At 41.3% G+C, this 15,716-nt stretch overlaps 1 protein-coding gene and 1 non-coding gene across 3 annotated transcripts in view; both read left to right on the top strand.

Moving 5' to 3' along the window:
• LOC117295833 (microtubule-associated protein futsch-like) overlaps positions 1 to 13,247 on the top strand; it is a 36,490-nt gene extending 23,243 nt beyond the window's left edge. For both annotated transcript variants that reach the window (XM_033778603.1, XM_033778604.1), the window contains exons 2-4: positions 1,188 to 4,504; positions 6,009 to 6,213; positions 13,152 to 13,247. In XM_033778603.1, the coding sequence (XP_033634494.1) occupies positions 1,206 to 4,504; positions 6,009 to 6,213; positions 13,152 to 13,214 (3,567 nt within the window). In that variant the 5' untranslated portion in view covers positions 1,188 to 1,205 and the 3' untranslated portion in view covers positions 13,215 to 13,247. The remainder of the gene's footprint in view (positions 1 to 1,187; positions 4,505 to 6,008; positions 6,214 to 13,151) is intronic.
• Positions 6,350 to 6,422, top strand: Trnak-uuu. Its single transcript has one exon. It is a non-coding gene; the product is annotated as a tRNA-Lys (tRNA).
• Positions 13,248 to 15,716: the final 2,469 nt, after the last annotated feature.

Consider the following 15,716-nt stretch of genomic DNA (forward strand, 5'->3'; position numbering starts at 1 on the left):
AAAGTTCAGCTCAACTGGAGGTTATATAGCAGCTAGTGAGGATACTGTAGCCTGTGTGATTTACCTTCACCGACCCTACCGATGGAGATTTAACACCCTTGGGAAATTACCACAATGTTTACGGTTGTTTTTTTGCACGGTGAGATCTTGGAGAGATTGCTTGGGTGTATCAGACAGTCTGTATTGAAGCTTGGGTTGATATCGCCAAGTTGGAATAATTAGCTTTTTCTTGGCGGTCGTAACTTATCCGGTTTTGGGGGAGATGTTCTGAAAGTGCTGTCTGTGTGTCGATCAGGATGGATCCTGATCACTTCTATACAAACATTGCCTGTGGACAATTGAAACAACAATGTTTGCTGCGTATGTTTGGTTTGTCATTTATGCACATGTTATAATACATTTGCGCAAGCAATTTAATGTCATTGTACACCTTGTACTACAAACATGTTCATACAGCTGTGCACATTAGTTTACATCTCAGGAATGTAATATGTCATCCTGTGCATTATTTTTCACACACACTCTTCATTTTAAAAAATTGATAGCTTTTTAACAGAATGTATGAAAGCAATTGGTCTTCATCTCTATACAATTTGAACATTTGTATGGTAGCCTAAAGGTTTACTTCGGCACCTACATGTAGGGTTTTGCCTGAACTGTTTCAGTGACTAGCCAGCTGGAACAGTTAGCTCTCAGTTCACCAGTGCATTGGCTTTTTCACTAGCCCATAGTACTGTAAAGACCTCTTGCATTGGTGCCATCATTGATGACAGACAGTGGAAACGTGCTTGCTTGAAGACCTATCACTGGCTGAGAGCCTTGGGCAGCGTGTGCACGCATGCAGGGTTACATTGTTAATGTTAGTCATTAGCGCTGGCGGCCAGTGCAAGGGGTCTAGTTCAATGAGATGCTTTTCAACACTGAACCAGCGAGCCAGACTTCTTAGAGGGAATTTTGTCTGGCCCTCAGGTGATTTAACTGCCAGTTGGTTAGCGGACCACTGTTAAGATGCTGATGCAGCAATCTCACTTACTCACCCATTTAACATTGGCAATAACCCTGAGCAGAAGTACATGTATGAAAATTGACAATGGAATCACTTAAAAACAAATATCACTTTGTAGAATGTCACACGTTGCATTGATTATGTAATAATGATTTTTTTTTCTGGTTTGTTTTTTCTACAGGTTTAGAAGTTTGCAACCATGGCAAGGCGTGATGTGGCCCAGTTTGATGACGCCTTTGAGGACGCAGAGAGTGACATTGTGAACCCTAAAGCGACCCTTGACCCAAGCCTCAACCTGAACGCAAGTGGCTCAGCCCTCCAGAGCAATGGGGAGCTACCTGAATCTGAGAAGTCTGAGTCCCAGTGCGGGGAAGAGATCGGACTGGAGGAGATGAATGGTGCTCTCGGCGGAGCTGACGAAGATCCAACGGAGGATTATTACAACAACGAAGACAACAAGGAGGCAAACTGCAAACAAGGTGAACATTTCAACCTTGAGGTCAACGAAAACAATTACTACGTGGAGCCATCAGATCAGTTTCAAACAGGGGAGGATATGACGGAGAGCGATAACGACCGAGATTACCAGGAGGAAGTAGAGACGGAAGAGGTGGAAGATAACCTCATGAGTGAGGGTCAGTACTACACGGAAGACGCCCCTCAGGATGATCAACGCCACTCTGGAGAAGTGGACAGGCTGTCCAGAGAGTGTGACGAAGCAGAAGAAGACAACCTCATGGCGGTGGTGGAAGAAGGTCTCGCCATCAGCAACTCCAGGGTGGAGGGAATGCAAGATATGAGCGATGAGGAAGCAGAAGGTGAAGACTTCTTTGAGGAGGTTGATGACTTCTATCCTGGGAACCAGCAGATTTCCGTCCCAGAAGAAGAGCTACCTCAGTCAGAGCAAGCAGAGAGTGACTCGTACGATCCCGTACCCCAAGCCTCTCATCAAAACCCAGCAGCTCATTTCATTGACTATGATGTAGCATCGCAGGAATATCTGGAGGCGGACATAAACATTGAACAAGAGAGAGCCAAAGAGGAGCAGGAAGCTGTGGAGGTGGAAGAGCCTTCACCAGCTCCTGCCAGGCATGATTTAAATGAAGATCTAGGCATGCAGCTTGATCACGGTAACCAGGGTCAAAGTGACTCTGCCGAGGCAGATCAGGAGGAATTCCACAACGAGCATGGCTATCCGAATGAGCCCATGGCTGCTGAAAGCTTAGCCCATGAACAGCCGTATAACCAAGCACTAGACTTTAATAATGAGAGCCCCCAGGAAAATAAGTTCATCAATGTTGTATACCCTAATGTAAATAGATATCCTGAGCAACCGGCAAGCACATTATATACATCCGATAGTACTAGTGAATCAGCTCGGCAACATGCAAGCAATCAAGAGGAAGCCCCTCAAAAAACTGTCCGTCCAAAGAGTCCAAGGAGTGCAGGGCGTCCGGCACCACGACCAACTGCAGGAACTCGCAACAGTACTACCGCTCAACCTCAGAGAGGTGTGACACCTCCTCAGGCCACTTCTGCTACTAAACCCAAAGATGCCCAGCCTACAAAACCGCCTGTATCTACAGAGCAATCAACAAGTCAGTCTCCCAGGAGTCCGACCAGACGAGTGCCTACAAGTCGACAGCAGCCATCAGCACATACAGCAATCAAAGCATCACCACCTGTGAAGAAGCCCCAAGAGAGACGCGAACCTGGCAAGGGTGACATGAGAGGAGTTGGCCCCGGCCAAGCCCAGAGAAGACAAGCCCCAGAAGCGAATGTTGCCATTCCACAATCTGAGTCAAGTCAGCAGGATGCAAATCAAGACAGACCAAAAGAGGCACAGAAGCCAGTTCCAGTTCCGGGCGGAGCGAAGCCGGTTGCATCCTTGAAGTCACGATTTCAGGACGAGATGAAGGAAATCTTTGACCTGGAGAAGAATCTGTCATCCAGTACTTTTAAAAATCCTGCACAAGAAACGAACTCAAGGAGAACTCAAATTGGACAAAATGTTCAGAGTGCACAACCAGGACAGAGAACCAGTCCTGTCCGCACCCGTAATTATGAAGAATATGCCGCTGTGTCATCTCTAAGACCTGGAGGAGAAAGATCCGGCGCAGGGTTAAGTACACCTGGGAGGGCACAGGCAGTATCACCAACTACAAACCAAACCATCTCACAGTCGGGGGGAGTTAAGACACAGCCACCAAAGAGGTCAGGTCCTACTTCACCTGCCAACCGAGTCGGCAATTCCCCACATATGCAAGCAACTTTTCCAGAACCTCCTCGGAATAATTCCAATGCTAACAACATCCCAAGGGCCAACCCTGGATCTAGTGCCTTGCAGAGGGGCAGGGCTGCTGACAAGTACAGCTTCAACGTGAGCGAGTTACCAAACAGTGCCACCACCGGCGGAGAGGTAGTGTTTGACGACTGTGACGAGTGCGGCGCGTACTTGGACGAGAGAATGGGTGGCGCTGCCAACCCCGAGGGCGTCACAAAAAGATTTAGCAAGCCAATGAATGGTTCCGTTCCTGCAGAGCGGCCACGGTCACTGAGACGGCGCAACAGCTATGAGATGGCTAATCGAGAATCAAGCAGTGAAGAGGATCCAGATGAGGGAGAGTATCGAGTAGATGAAGGGTATGCAGCAGGCAGTAACGAAGACAGCTACACCCCATCCCACCAACACCCATCCAGGAAGGAAGACCTTGCTGTACCCTCTTCAGGTGGGAAGTATGATATAGATATCGATGGCAGCACCGACAGCGACGACAGGCCACCAATCATCCCACCAACCGGCGTTGATGACAACCTCTTGGCCAGACTAGCGGCACGAGAGCTTGCCAATCTCTGGAAGTCTAATGACAAGAACAAGCAGAGTGCTGGATCAGACAGTGGGGTCCAACCAGACAGTAGCAGGCAGTCATCAGAATATTCAGGTCCTAGTCCCCCGACTACACCTCAAGAGCAAGCAGCCGGGGCTAAACAGGACCAGAGGAAGGCCAACATGCCAAACGTCAGCCCCATGGAGTATGATGTAGTGGGTATCCGTCTTGCTGGACATGCAGAGAGCAATGTCAACACAAGCAATCTTCCCCCTCACCCAGAAGAAGACCAGTTCTCAGATGCCGACGAGGAAGATGAACCCAAGTCTGGCGGGGGCAGCGGCAGCGTCACAACTCCAGACAGCTTCCCAGAGAGGTTCAACTTCAGTCCAGGCTACAAAAACCTCACTCTAGGAAGCCCAGCCACTGGCAGATATCCTACAAAGGTCGCCAAGGAACCTTTACCACCTCCTAAACCAGTAGATGTTAAAGATGCCATGAAGGAGCTCCAGCAGGCCTTGTCAACCAGCAAGACGGCTTCCATGAAGACTCCTTCTTTCTATGTCCAGGAGCAGCTTCCTCAGCCAATCTGGGTGATGCAACCTGAGACAGCACAGAAAGCTGCTGATGATGACAGACGGAAAAGGATTACGGAGGAACGCAAAAGGAGGTAAGAACAAAGTCTGTTTAAAATCTTTTTCTAAAAATGTCACAGTTATGGGCAACATCCTTTCCCCAATCAATGGTTTACTGCTGGTTTCAGGTGACTAATTGCTGGGTACTTAACCTTCTCTATAATGAGCTCATTATCTCCAGGGACAAATTTCATAGCGCTGCGTAGCGGCCGATTTTGTGCTTCCTGTGCGATTTCCATTCGAAAGGGCACAACTTTGTGAGGTAAGGGTGTTTTTTCAATCATTTTTATCTTGCAACTTCGATGACCAATTGAGCTAAAAAATTCACAGTTTTTTTTAATTTTATGCATGTGTTGAGATACACCAAGTGAGAAGACTGGTCTTTGACAATTACATGTACCAATAGTGTCTAGTGCCTTTAATCACTAGAAATCTCTTTGTACATGTAACCTTGATTATCAATTTTCATGTACATTAAGTTGCATAATGTAACATACTTGTATCCATTAATTTAGATTCCTGCACTAAAAAAAGATAGAAAGAAACAAACAAACAAAAAATTCCATATAAAATGCTTCATCAGAGTATCTCAATCATGGTAGTAACAGCTGACAAGTAGGCCTCGCTTGCTCTCTACATATTAAGGTTCTTTAAAATCTTTGTAATGAACACTGCGCTTGGATATGAAGAAAAAAGGTTGTGTCTGTTTTTAAATGAGCTCGGGACCGGTAATTTGAGACACACTCCTTCAGGGCATCGTGGAAAGTATAGATAACTGAGCCAATTCTCGTGAGCACTTCAGACAAATAACACATTTGGGCTGGTTAAATGACAAACTGTTGGGCGATTTTATATCTTTTGAATCTCTGTGTTTGATAGAGGGTACCTGTGTGACCTCAACCCCCTTTACAATCGAGTTGAATAGCTTTGAAAGTGAAAAACATTTTACTTTGATGTAACATTACCCTACTCTACTGTGTTTTATTTGTGGAGGGTTAGGCTATGCAGTGTGAGTTTCCTGGAATATGTCTACGAATATTCGTGATAATGTGTTCAGCCAAAGGTTTCTTACAAAATACATTTTCAGAATTATTTAGTAGGCCTCATAATTTAATAGTGGACTTGCAGGTACAACTACATGTACATGTAAGTATTTATTAAATGTCTACTGTGGGAGTGTTGGCTCTGAAAAGATTTCTCATGAAACTGGGTTCGAACCCAACCCAAGTAATATGCCTGAGATTTGTTACAGAAATTTTGGGAATGCATAGCTGCTAACTGTTACGAATATTAATTTTTCAGAATTATTACGAATTAATCTATGTAATGAAAGTCTACGCAAAACACAAATTGCTTGTTAAAAATTACAAACTACATTTTTGAATGAACTGAGTATACAGTGCTAAGACACATCACTGTACATTATTGGTCAAACCAAAGTGAATATTCTTTGAATGTCCCTGATGCAAATTTAACATCTTTCCCCATGTATTATTATTATTATTACTATTATTGTTATTATTATTTATGCCAAACCAGACAAGAAGAGTTACGAGTGCTCCGTCTGAAGCAGCGCGAGGAATACATGCAGAGTACTGATCCTCAGTGCTACCAGCACATCGCCACCGATGAGGACGAGGAAACGGACGAGGGTCTAGAGAGCAAACAACTCATCTCTAATCAGGATCAAGCAGGCGGCAACTATCTGAACAAGCAGCGTCTCAGCATCGAACCAGACATGAGGGTAAGCTAAAGGGGGTTGAACTCACTAGGGGCCCAGGTGGATTGGAGGAATTTTCCTGTTTTTGTTTAAAACTAGTTGTCTTTTAAGGGTTGCACCCCCTGCACGAAGATATTGACAAAAAAGGTCGCCAAGATAGGGCTAGATAGCTCAGTTGGTAGAGCGCCGGCATTTTAATCTGGAGGTCGTTGGTTCAAATCCCACTCTAGTCAATTTTTTGTGCAACACCGAAAATCAAAGAAAAATTCATCCGAGCAGGACTTGCACCTCCGGATTAACTTGCCAGTGCTCTACCAACTGAACTACATGTGTTTGATATTGAGGGTCTCCATATTATTTCAATATTTGAAATATTTTTGGAAACCTCGGATTCCCACGTACAGTGTGCTTTATAGCATGTGAATGAACCAAAATGGTGTCACTTTGAACGGAGCACAATGTCCGAGAACTTAGGTTGTTGTAATTCAAGGTCTATTACTTTCCCAGGTTCCCATGTTGGAGAGACATGCTGAAAGTGCTGTAATTGTATTGTGTAAAGTAGCCAGGGAGGTGTCAGTAGAAATGCACAAAGTTAATTGCTACTCCAATGGGCCCATGTCAGTCTGATTAAGAGCAGCATTCCAGTACTGTCTAGCAAAACAGGCACCAGGCAGGCTCAGTGGCATGCTACATAATGAACAGTTGTAGCAAGTTCACAAGATTGGATATGGTTCAAACATGAACACTGAACTGCACTTGCCCTCCTGACCCTGCTGGCCTGGTCCAGTGACTTGAGAGCTGGGCCAATAAAGTCAAGAAATTAAGTGTTTTTAAAAAGATAAATGTTAGTTCTACAATGTACTTGTCAAATCGAGGAATGGGCTCTCTCAAAAACTAAAATAAAATTTAACCTGAACAATTAATTTTACATGTAGGATCATCACAAGTTTTGTGTTTGCCTAGCAGACATTGGAGCCTCTTTTCAACAAGAATACCACTGTTGCAACTTTAAGAGTTTTTGTTTTGTCATAGAAGAAAAAAATGGAAAATACAGAATACATCATATAACATTTAAAAAACAGACAATCATTGATGAAAGGAATTGGACAAAACTTACCTGAATCCCTGTCACCCTCAGACACTCAATATCCAGACAAATATGTTAAAGGCAGTGGACACTATTTGTAATTACTCAAAATAATTATCAGCATTTATGTAAAACATAACTTGGTAACCATTAATGGGGAGCTGTTGATAGTATAAAACAATGTGAGAAAACGGCTCCCTCTGAAGTAACGTAGTTTTCGAGAAAGAAGTATTTTTCTGTGAATTTCAAATTTGGAGACCTCAGATTTAGAATTTGTGGTCTCGAAATTGATTATCTTAATGCACACTGTGACAAGGTTTTTTTTCTCTCTCATTATTATCTCATAACTGATGACTGATTGAGCTCAAACTTTCACAGGTTTGTTACTTGTACATGTATGCATATGTTGAGATACGGCAAGTGAGAAGACTGGTCTTTGACAATTACCAATAGTGTCCAGTGTCTTTAAGAGTACCATTCGTCAAGTTGACAAAGAAAACGGAGATCTACAAATATATTATTGTATCTTTGTTCCTTTTATACTACTGTCTTCAAGTTCACAATATTCAAAGAGATTGCTCTTATAACTTGTGTTCCTTTCTAGTCATCAGTAGGACAAAGCCCTGTCCATGTGTGTGTACATGTTTTGCGTGCATCATGAATGCGAAGCGTATTACATAGGCAAACAATCTGGTACTCGCTTGTTTTCCAATTGGGACGCGAAGAAATCTGTTTCGCTTTCACAAATTGATGCGAAGTATGAACCAAGCTGATGCACATTTTATAAAGTGTCTATTTCTTGCATTCTTGCATAGATACTCAGTAATGCTCAATCTGAAAGAAAAGGTATCGCATTCATTCCAGTCACTGGTTTAATAGAAGGACAGAGCAGAGCAGCACTCTATCTCAAACTGAAAGAAGAAAGAACAAATTAGTTGGGCTGCTGATTTTCTATCAATACTTAAAAGCATCCATGGTTGTTAGTGAAAAAGAGCTTAATGTGTCTGGGCTTTCGTAAAAATGAATCTGACGTTGGGAAGTTGGCAAACACTTGGCTGAGAACTAAGAGTACCATCAACTTAAAATGTTTTGTGCATATTGTCGCTCAAAACTGGGTTTGGTTTCATTTTTTGCGAAGTGTTTAAGGATGAATTACCAATTACTATTTTTGTTTTAAAGGATCGGAATAAGAATAATCAGCAGACCCTGAAAAAAGTCTGAAAACCAGTCACTGCAACTTCAATTGCGATTTTCTCCAAACACATTTTGTTTGTACTTTGGATGAGATTACTGTAGGTCAGTTTGTGGTATGAGCAACGATACATGTATCATATTTTTCCTGGGGAAAGTCCTTGGAGAGTTTTGTTGACCCTTTCACACTTGATTTGCTAGCCCTGGCAAACTCCTGGGAGATGGCCATTTCGCGGAAATTAGATGCGTGCACAGAACTATGTACTTCTGCTTGGGAGTAGTGCTTATGGGAGCGGTGCGTGTTCATTTTCTTTAGGAAAATTGCATCAAATGTGCTCCTACAGTATACAAATTAACAGGCATGATTAAACTAATGACTTAAGCACACACACACTTTATAAACCATAAAGCTACATTTTGTATAAAAATACGCAAGCAGGGAATTCCACGCTTACATGTATGTCAAGTGTCAATATTATTGTTTTATCATGTAAACTTGTACATATATTTTTGATGTAATTTTATTGTTAACCAAATGCCATTAGTCTATGACTTCTTATTTGGTCTTGTATTTTTATATGAAAGTAAACCAATATTGAATTGAATTGAAATTTCAAAGGATAGCAAGGAAGTTTTGCTTGTGCATATATTCCATGTTATAAGGCATTCTTTGCTTCCACAGTTAGCGCAGAAATTTTGCGCTGTCCCAACAGAATTTTTGCGGTAAGCCCAGTCTGTTATCTTCAGCACTTTGAATAACTTGTTTCACTGTGTCCAAGTGTAAATTGCCAACAATGCTAAAAAGAAATTCTCCTGTGCTCAATGAAATCTGACATATGCAGAACATGCTTTATGTTCATGCGTCATGTAGAATCACAGTATATCATTGAATGTGGATTTCAATCGGATAAAAATAAAATTCTCTAAAGGCAGGAGATGTGATTAAATGGAGACAGGCCTACAGGGATAGCTCCATTTGTTTGACCAATCGATGAACTGTGTAGAGCACAATCCTCATGAGCGATACCTTTATCAAACAAAGGTATTACTGACATGTAAAGAAGATTAAATTGGTGGGATTTCATTAACCAAAGGATTTGTCTGCCAATTCAATTCAATTGAAGTCATCTTAACATTTATTTCCATGATCAGGCATGTTGATTTCTCAGGACATTTTCCTAATTTCCAGATTGACGGGTTTAAACCACTAGTTGAAAACCGATTCAACACACTTTGATTCCCATTCCTAAATGCCTTTTCGGTCAAAAAACATCAACATTTTTTGGTCAAAAAGTAAAATAAATGCAAAAGTTATAATTGTTCAATGATTTCTTTCAACACAACACCCCTCCAGCTATGAAATGGTAAGGCCCTCGGGTAAACAATTAACTCCTTGTAAGGGAATGCTGTGCGCGTATCGGGTGATGTGGCACAACTGTCCCGACCAAATATAGAAACTGTATAATAAGCACAGGTGCAAGCTCGCGTGTCACGCCTCTGTTTCAACACTTTTTACTGGTCATTAACAAAGGTTTATTAGAGGAACCCAGGCACAGACGCCATTTTTCATAATTACTTCAAATCTTATTAATGTTCTTCGGGCACTGAACTACATGTACATTTTAGATGGTCTGTCAGCATGGTGGCTTCGTGATTTACAACCATGTGAAGTTAATCATACTCGTCTCAAACTTACTAAAATCCATTTCTTTGATTTTGATTGATTTTAAGTGCTAGTGTCCCTTGCCAAACATGTATAAGTACAGTACGTGTATGCAGACGTTTGTACTTAAGGTGCCGTGCTTACACAGTTCATGATGTGCATGTACATTGTAATGTACTGTGAACCAATGCCATGAGAATCCAGCTGTTGTAGTGTGAATTATAAATAGCAATGAGCTGAACATACTGAAGGAATTTAATGGATTTTTATTTCATCTTTGAGAGGGCAAGGCAAAGGGCACTTCAATTGGATGATCTTTAAGTCAATGGGAAACTTTTGCAGGGGCACCAAGGCTAAGACATGGGGCAACAGAGACCATGGGCTACATTGCCATGCCTGATATACATGTAGGTGTCATTGTAAAAATGCTTTACAGCCCCCTCCCCTTCAGTCTTTGTGGACAAATCCCAGGAACATTTCGTTGAAAGTATCCAGCATACTGAGTGGTCATTTTAACCTGGGAACTTAATTTGCAGCACAGGGGCGACGGTGGAATTTCAATTCCCTGGTTACATGTGAAGAGTTCTTTTAAGATTCAGAAGTCAATGCTCAAAAGCCTTGAATTTATTGAATTTAAGTTTAGCTATTTTGCAATATGTTAAAGGTTGTAATCTTCCAAATGCAAAGCGTTTGAAATTATATTCAACGCTTACTTAAAACAATCCTATCAGTGTGACTGGGGAACAGAAAAATTACAGGCCTGTATGCTTCGTTTTTGAAAAGGGCAAGGGCACCAAGGTATTTCTCCTTTGTAAAGGGCAACCTCTACATAAATGAGGAAATAGTAACTTTCTACTGTAGAGCATTTCAAGGGTACCAAGGCAACGGAGGCAATTGCCTCCGTTGCCTCCATGGAGTACATGTATTGTGCCTGGAATTAGATTGCTTCTCTGGTGTCAGACTATATGTCAACATTAGCTTCATTTACTCTGCCCTAATTTTGTTTCTTATACTCAGATGACAAGAACGTGACTAGACTTGCCCTTTAAGTATCAGTTACACCCGGGTGATGACGGAGCGTGCGTTCTTATTGGCATCAGTCCATTATTAGATGTAGCCATGATAATTTGATTGAGGGCCCCCCCTTCATTAAATTAGCCCTCTCTATGAATATTGCAAGGTCGCAAACTCGGACGACTGGAATTCATTTTATTGGATTCCAAAATGCTTTTCTTTTCCATTAGTACAAATCATGCATGATTATTAAGCCGATATTTGTCGTAACCGCTCAGTGGAGAATGATGAAAATATTCAGCGCGGTGGCCTTTCGGAATCACTGTGTAACTAATTAACATACGCATTTCAACAGGATCTTGCCTTAAGCTTTAGCCTTTGCGCATGTATTTAAATCTTTGTACAATCCACAAGTGTTAAATATGTATCACTGTAAAGCTATTTCCCAAGTTAATTCAGATGTTACTTTTATTTTGGAAACATTTCGGTGTACAGCAGTCGTAACTCTTTAATGGAAAATGGAAAAAAACAGAAAAAGTGTGATTAAATAGCCTAGCCCACACCATGTACGTACGTGTAGATCAACCCTTCTAGAAGTTCTACTCAGTAAAATGGTCCTACTTTTTCCAAGGACCAAATATGCCTGAAACACAAGGAAACAAGATTCTAAGGACCTGATTCTTTGTCCAAACTTGCTAAGATTGGTATACATGTAAGAATAGTACACAGTTTTGTAAATAGTGACAACCTGAAACTGGTTGTCGTGCATGTAGAGCCAGGCCTTCGTTGCCCTTGGTCTTGGCCTTAAGTGCCCCTCAACAAGTTTCCATTGACTTTTAAGGATGTTCCAATTAAACTGCCCTTTGCAAAATTAAAATGGACTTGCCCTTTTAAAGATGAAATACCTGGCCGGTAGAGCCCAGTGTCACTTGATCTGATTTACGATTAGTCTACAAAAGAGATTTTGTTGATGGGGACCCAGATTGACGTAGTCAGGGGGAGAGAATCAATGTAAATTGTCACCTGCCACAACAAGTCAGTTTTGCCAAATGGCTCATTTTGACAGCGTTGTCAAAATATCAAGAGGTATAATAATAATCAAGCTGCAGTCTAGTGCACAACGTGGTCATGCAGTCGAGAAAATCTGTACGTGTGCGCAGTGCCAGACGGCGCTACATGTACTCGTACATTTTGTAGCGCACTGTAGCCTTAGGGACATTTGATTTGTTATAACATATCATTTTGTTCTGGAGTGTCAGTGAATGATTTCTGTTATACAGCAGAGCAAAATGCCACACAAATTGTGTTAGTTGCTACTCGAAAATCACCAATTGCTACTCTTTATCGACATTCAATTTGCATAAAATAAAATCAGTCGAAATGTTTTGCTATGCAAAAATTGCTGGACGAAGTCGTTCCCTGAGTGTTTAAGTATAAAGTGTGCTTACAATACAAGTGTATCTCTGATTAGTTGATTCTGTGAGGAAGTGGACAGTGTCCTCATAATGACCTATTATAACAATCCTGATGGCAATCACAGATTCATCTGATTTGTTTTGCCCTTACACAAATCTAAAATTTGTGATTAAAATATTTGTGGAATTTTTATTAAAAAGCTACACCATGTGTACAGTACAGGTAGGTCATCCCTAATGTTGTCAATGGGTGCGTTCGATTAGCTTCCCTGGGTCGACTTCAATCTGCCCCCCGGTACGTGTAAATAGCTTTGAAGTCGTTCCAGAGGCTCACCAGGGTCAGCTCCCAGTGTCCTGCTTGTGGAGTGGGTCACTTGGGGCTGGACCGAGGTGCATGACGTCTGCAATGAGAGTGATCGTTCGATTAGCTCTTGTCAGGGGCTCACCCAAGTGAGCACTGCGGGGCCGACCCAGGGAAGTTTATCGAACGCACCCAATAAAACATTTTTACTTTCCAAATGTGGATTATAAATTTGTTTTACTTTACAAAAGTCATTTATAAATTTGTTGTTTTCTTTTTCACAAACTACAGGCTCCAGATCTACCACCAGCAACAGGCAGAATCCAGGAATGTGAGTATTGTACATATGTGTAGTTTAAACATTTCAATGAGCTTATGTCTAATGGAAGACACGGTAAGTGTCATGGATAAGAGTAACAGAGATAAATAATAAATAATAGTGGCAATTTATAATGCGCCATGTCTGTCTAAAAGACACTCCTGGCGCAGGAGAGATGCCGAAGCCAGAGTGCAAAGAATATAGTTAAGCACACAAATAAGTTTTCAAATGGGTTTTGAAGCTGGAATATGTAGTGAGTTGTCGGAGTTTAGGGGGGAGTTCGTTCCATAGAGATTGAGGGAGTCTACATGTACGTACATGTACATGAGATACGAGACCTTAACCCCCGCAGAGTTTGGGTAACAGTTGCCGATACCATCATTTGTAACAGCTAGAAATAATCTCAGAGCTGCATTCTAGACACAGCGGTACTCGTAAAAACCAAACACTGTCTGGCATATGTACATTACTGCTCTTGTGCCTGTATACATTTGTAGCTTTCCAGCTTTGCACTGCACACCCAAATAAATCACACAACCTGTGCAAACCCATGGCTGGTCTTGCATAAAATAATGTTATTCACAAAATCTGATTAAAAGTTCATGCTTAACAAGGAGCTGAGAAATGTCACCATTACTTAAGCAGCCCCACCCCCAAGTAAAATTTTGTTTACAGTATATCGAATCATTATGGCATTAATAATTTGGTTTGAAAAAACTGTTGCCTCTTTCTTTTTATTTTTTTTTGTTCGATCGAAATTACTAGAAATTCCCTTGGTGTATAAATGTTATAATTAAATCCCTTTGATGATACACCATGAAGTCATTCACATCCAGTGTAGCAAACGATAATGTGGCGCCATCTCTCCTCGCAAAACATAACCTCCTGTGAGTGTGATGACTGATATGTGCAACATTTCATGTCCACGGACACGTTTCCCCATGAAGGGTTGCGTCACCGCACATTTGGCCCCGCTTGAACACTCACAGCAGTTTAAGAAACAACGGCAAAAAATAAAAAAATTTAAACAAATTTATCAGACAGAGGCCATCTCGTTGGTCATGTTGCATTTCAAATGTTGTATGACTCATGCTGAGCCTATGAGTCAAACTATACTTGTACAAGGATTATGACCCCCCCCCCCCCTCCTCAGGGGTGTGCAAATCCAGTTTCAGATGAAAATTTTTGATAGCACGTATAGATTGTTTGGATATGAAAACAAAAACCTGCCTGGAATGCCTGCTTATCTCTTCAATCATAGGTAATGTTTTGTCTTGGTCTGTGTGGGTAGGGCCAGAGTTTTTTTCAGCCCCAGGGAAATTCATGATCTCGAAATTGGAAAGTTATTCTATACAGCTAATAATTTACAATCATACATGTACGTAGTCCACTTTTTTAATTGGATTGATCATATTTCTTGAAGGGAATTATTATTAGCCCCTCCCACTATCTGATCATTCAATGATATTATGCCAGCTTGCATCATGTGACAAATGTATCTCAGTGTACATGGTCAACCCTCCTACTGTTTGACCAATTATTATCACCTACTGTGGTTTAAATGTTAGATGCCAGCCTGTGAAACTGTGTGGTGAATGCTTTTACACAGTGCACAGTCAACCTTCCTACTGTTTGATCGTTTAATGTCATCTACATGTACTATACATGTATACATACAAGTAAGGTGTGGTTTGGAGTGTAAGGTAAACTATGCCTGCCTGCATCGTGTGACGAATGCATTTTACACAGTGCACAGTAAACCCTCCTACTGTTTGACCCATCAATATCATCCACTGTGGTTTTAAATGCAAGATTTAACCATGTTAGCCTTTAATGAAAGTATAAGATCATGTGGTGAATGTTTCAACACAGTGCTCAGTCAACCCTCCTACTGTCTGAACATTCAATATCATCCACTGTGGTTTTCAATTTTAGATTTAAATATGTCATCCTGAATAGAAGATATGCTATCATGCAAAGTCAACCCTCCTACTGTTTGATCAATCAATATCATCCAATATGGTTTTAAATGACATGTAGATAAATTATGCCAGCTTGTGTCTTGTGTTGAATAATACAAAAATGCAACTGTCATACTGTTTGACCCATCAATGTTATCCACTGTGGTTTTAAATGTTATAATTAACGACATGTATTACATGTACGTGTAGGCCTGTAGTATGAGTGCTTTAGCACAGTGCACAGGCAACCCTCCTACTGTTTGATCATTCAATATCATATACTGTTTTGAATGATACACATACATGTAGATAAACTATGGCACCCTGCGTCATGTGATGACTGCACTTATATACAATGTACAGGTTGATCAAGGCAAAAATAGTTAATGACCTACATGGCCTGACGTTTTGACCCTAAGCAGTGTCTGCTAGGGTTGAATCGTTATGCTATTAACTAATTTTGTGCACATTTTGAAGTTATGTGATGTACCATGATAATAAGTGGCTGGTCTTGTATCAACAAAACGTTGCTGAAGACCCAGCATAGATCCTTGTGCCACAACATTTTGAGGTGGC

The sequence above is a fragment of the Asterias rubens genome, chromosome 10 (genome assembly GCF_902459465.1).
Source record: "Asterias rubens chromosome 10, eAstRub1.3, whole genome shotgun sequence".
In the NCBI taxonomy this organism is placed as follows: domain Eukaryota; kingdom Metazoa; phylum Echinodermata; class Asteroidea; order Forcipulatida; family Asteriidae; genus Asterias; species Asterias rubens.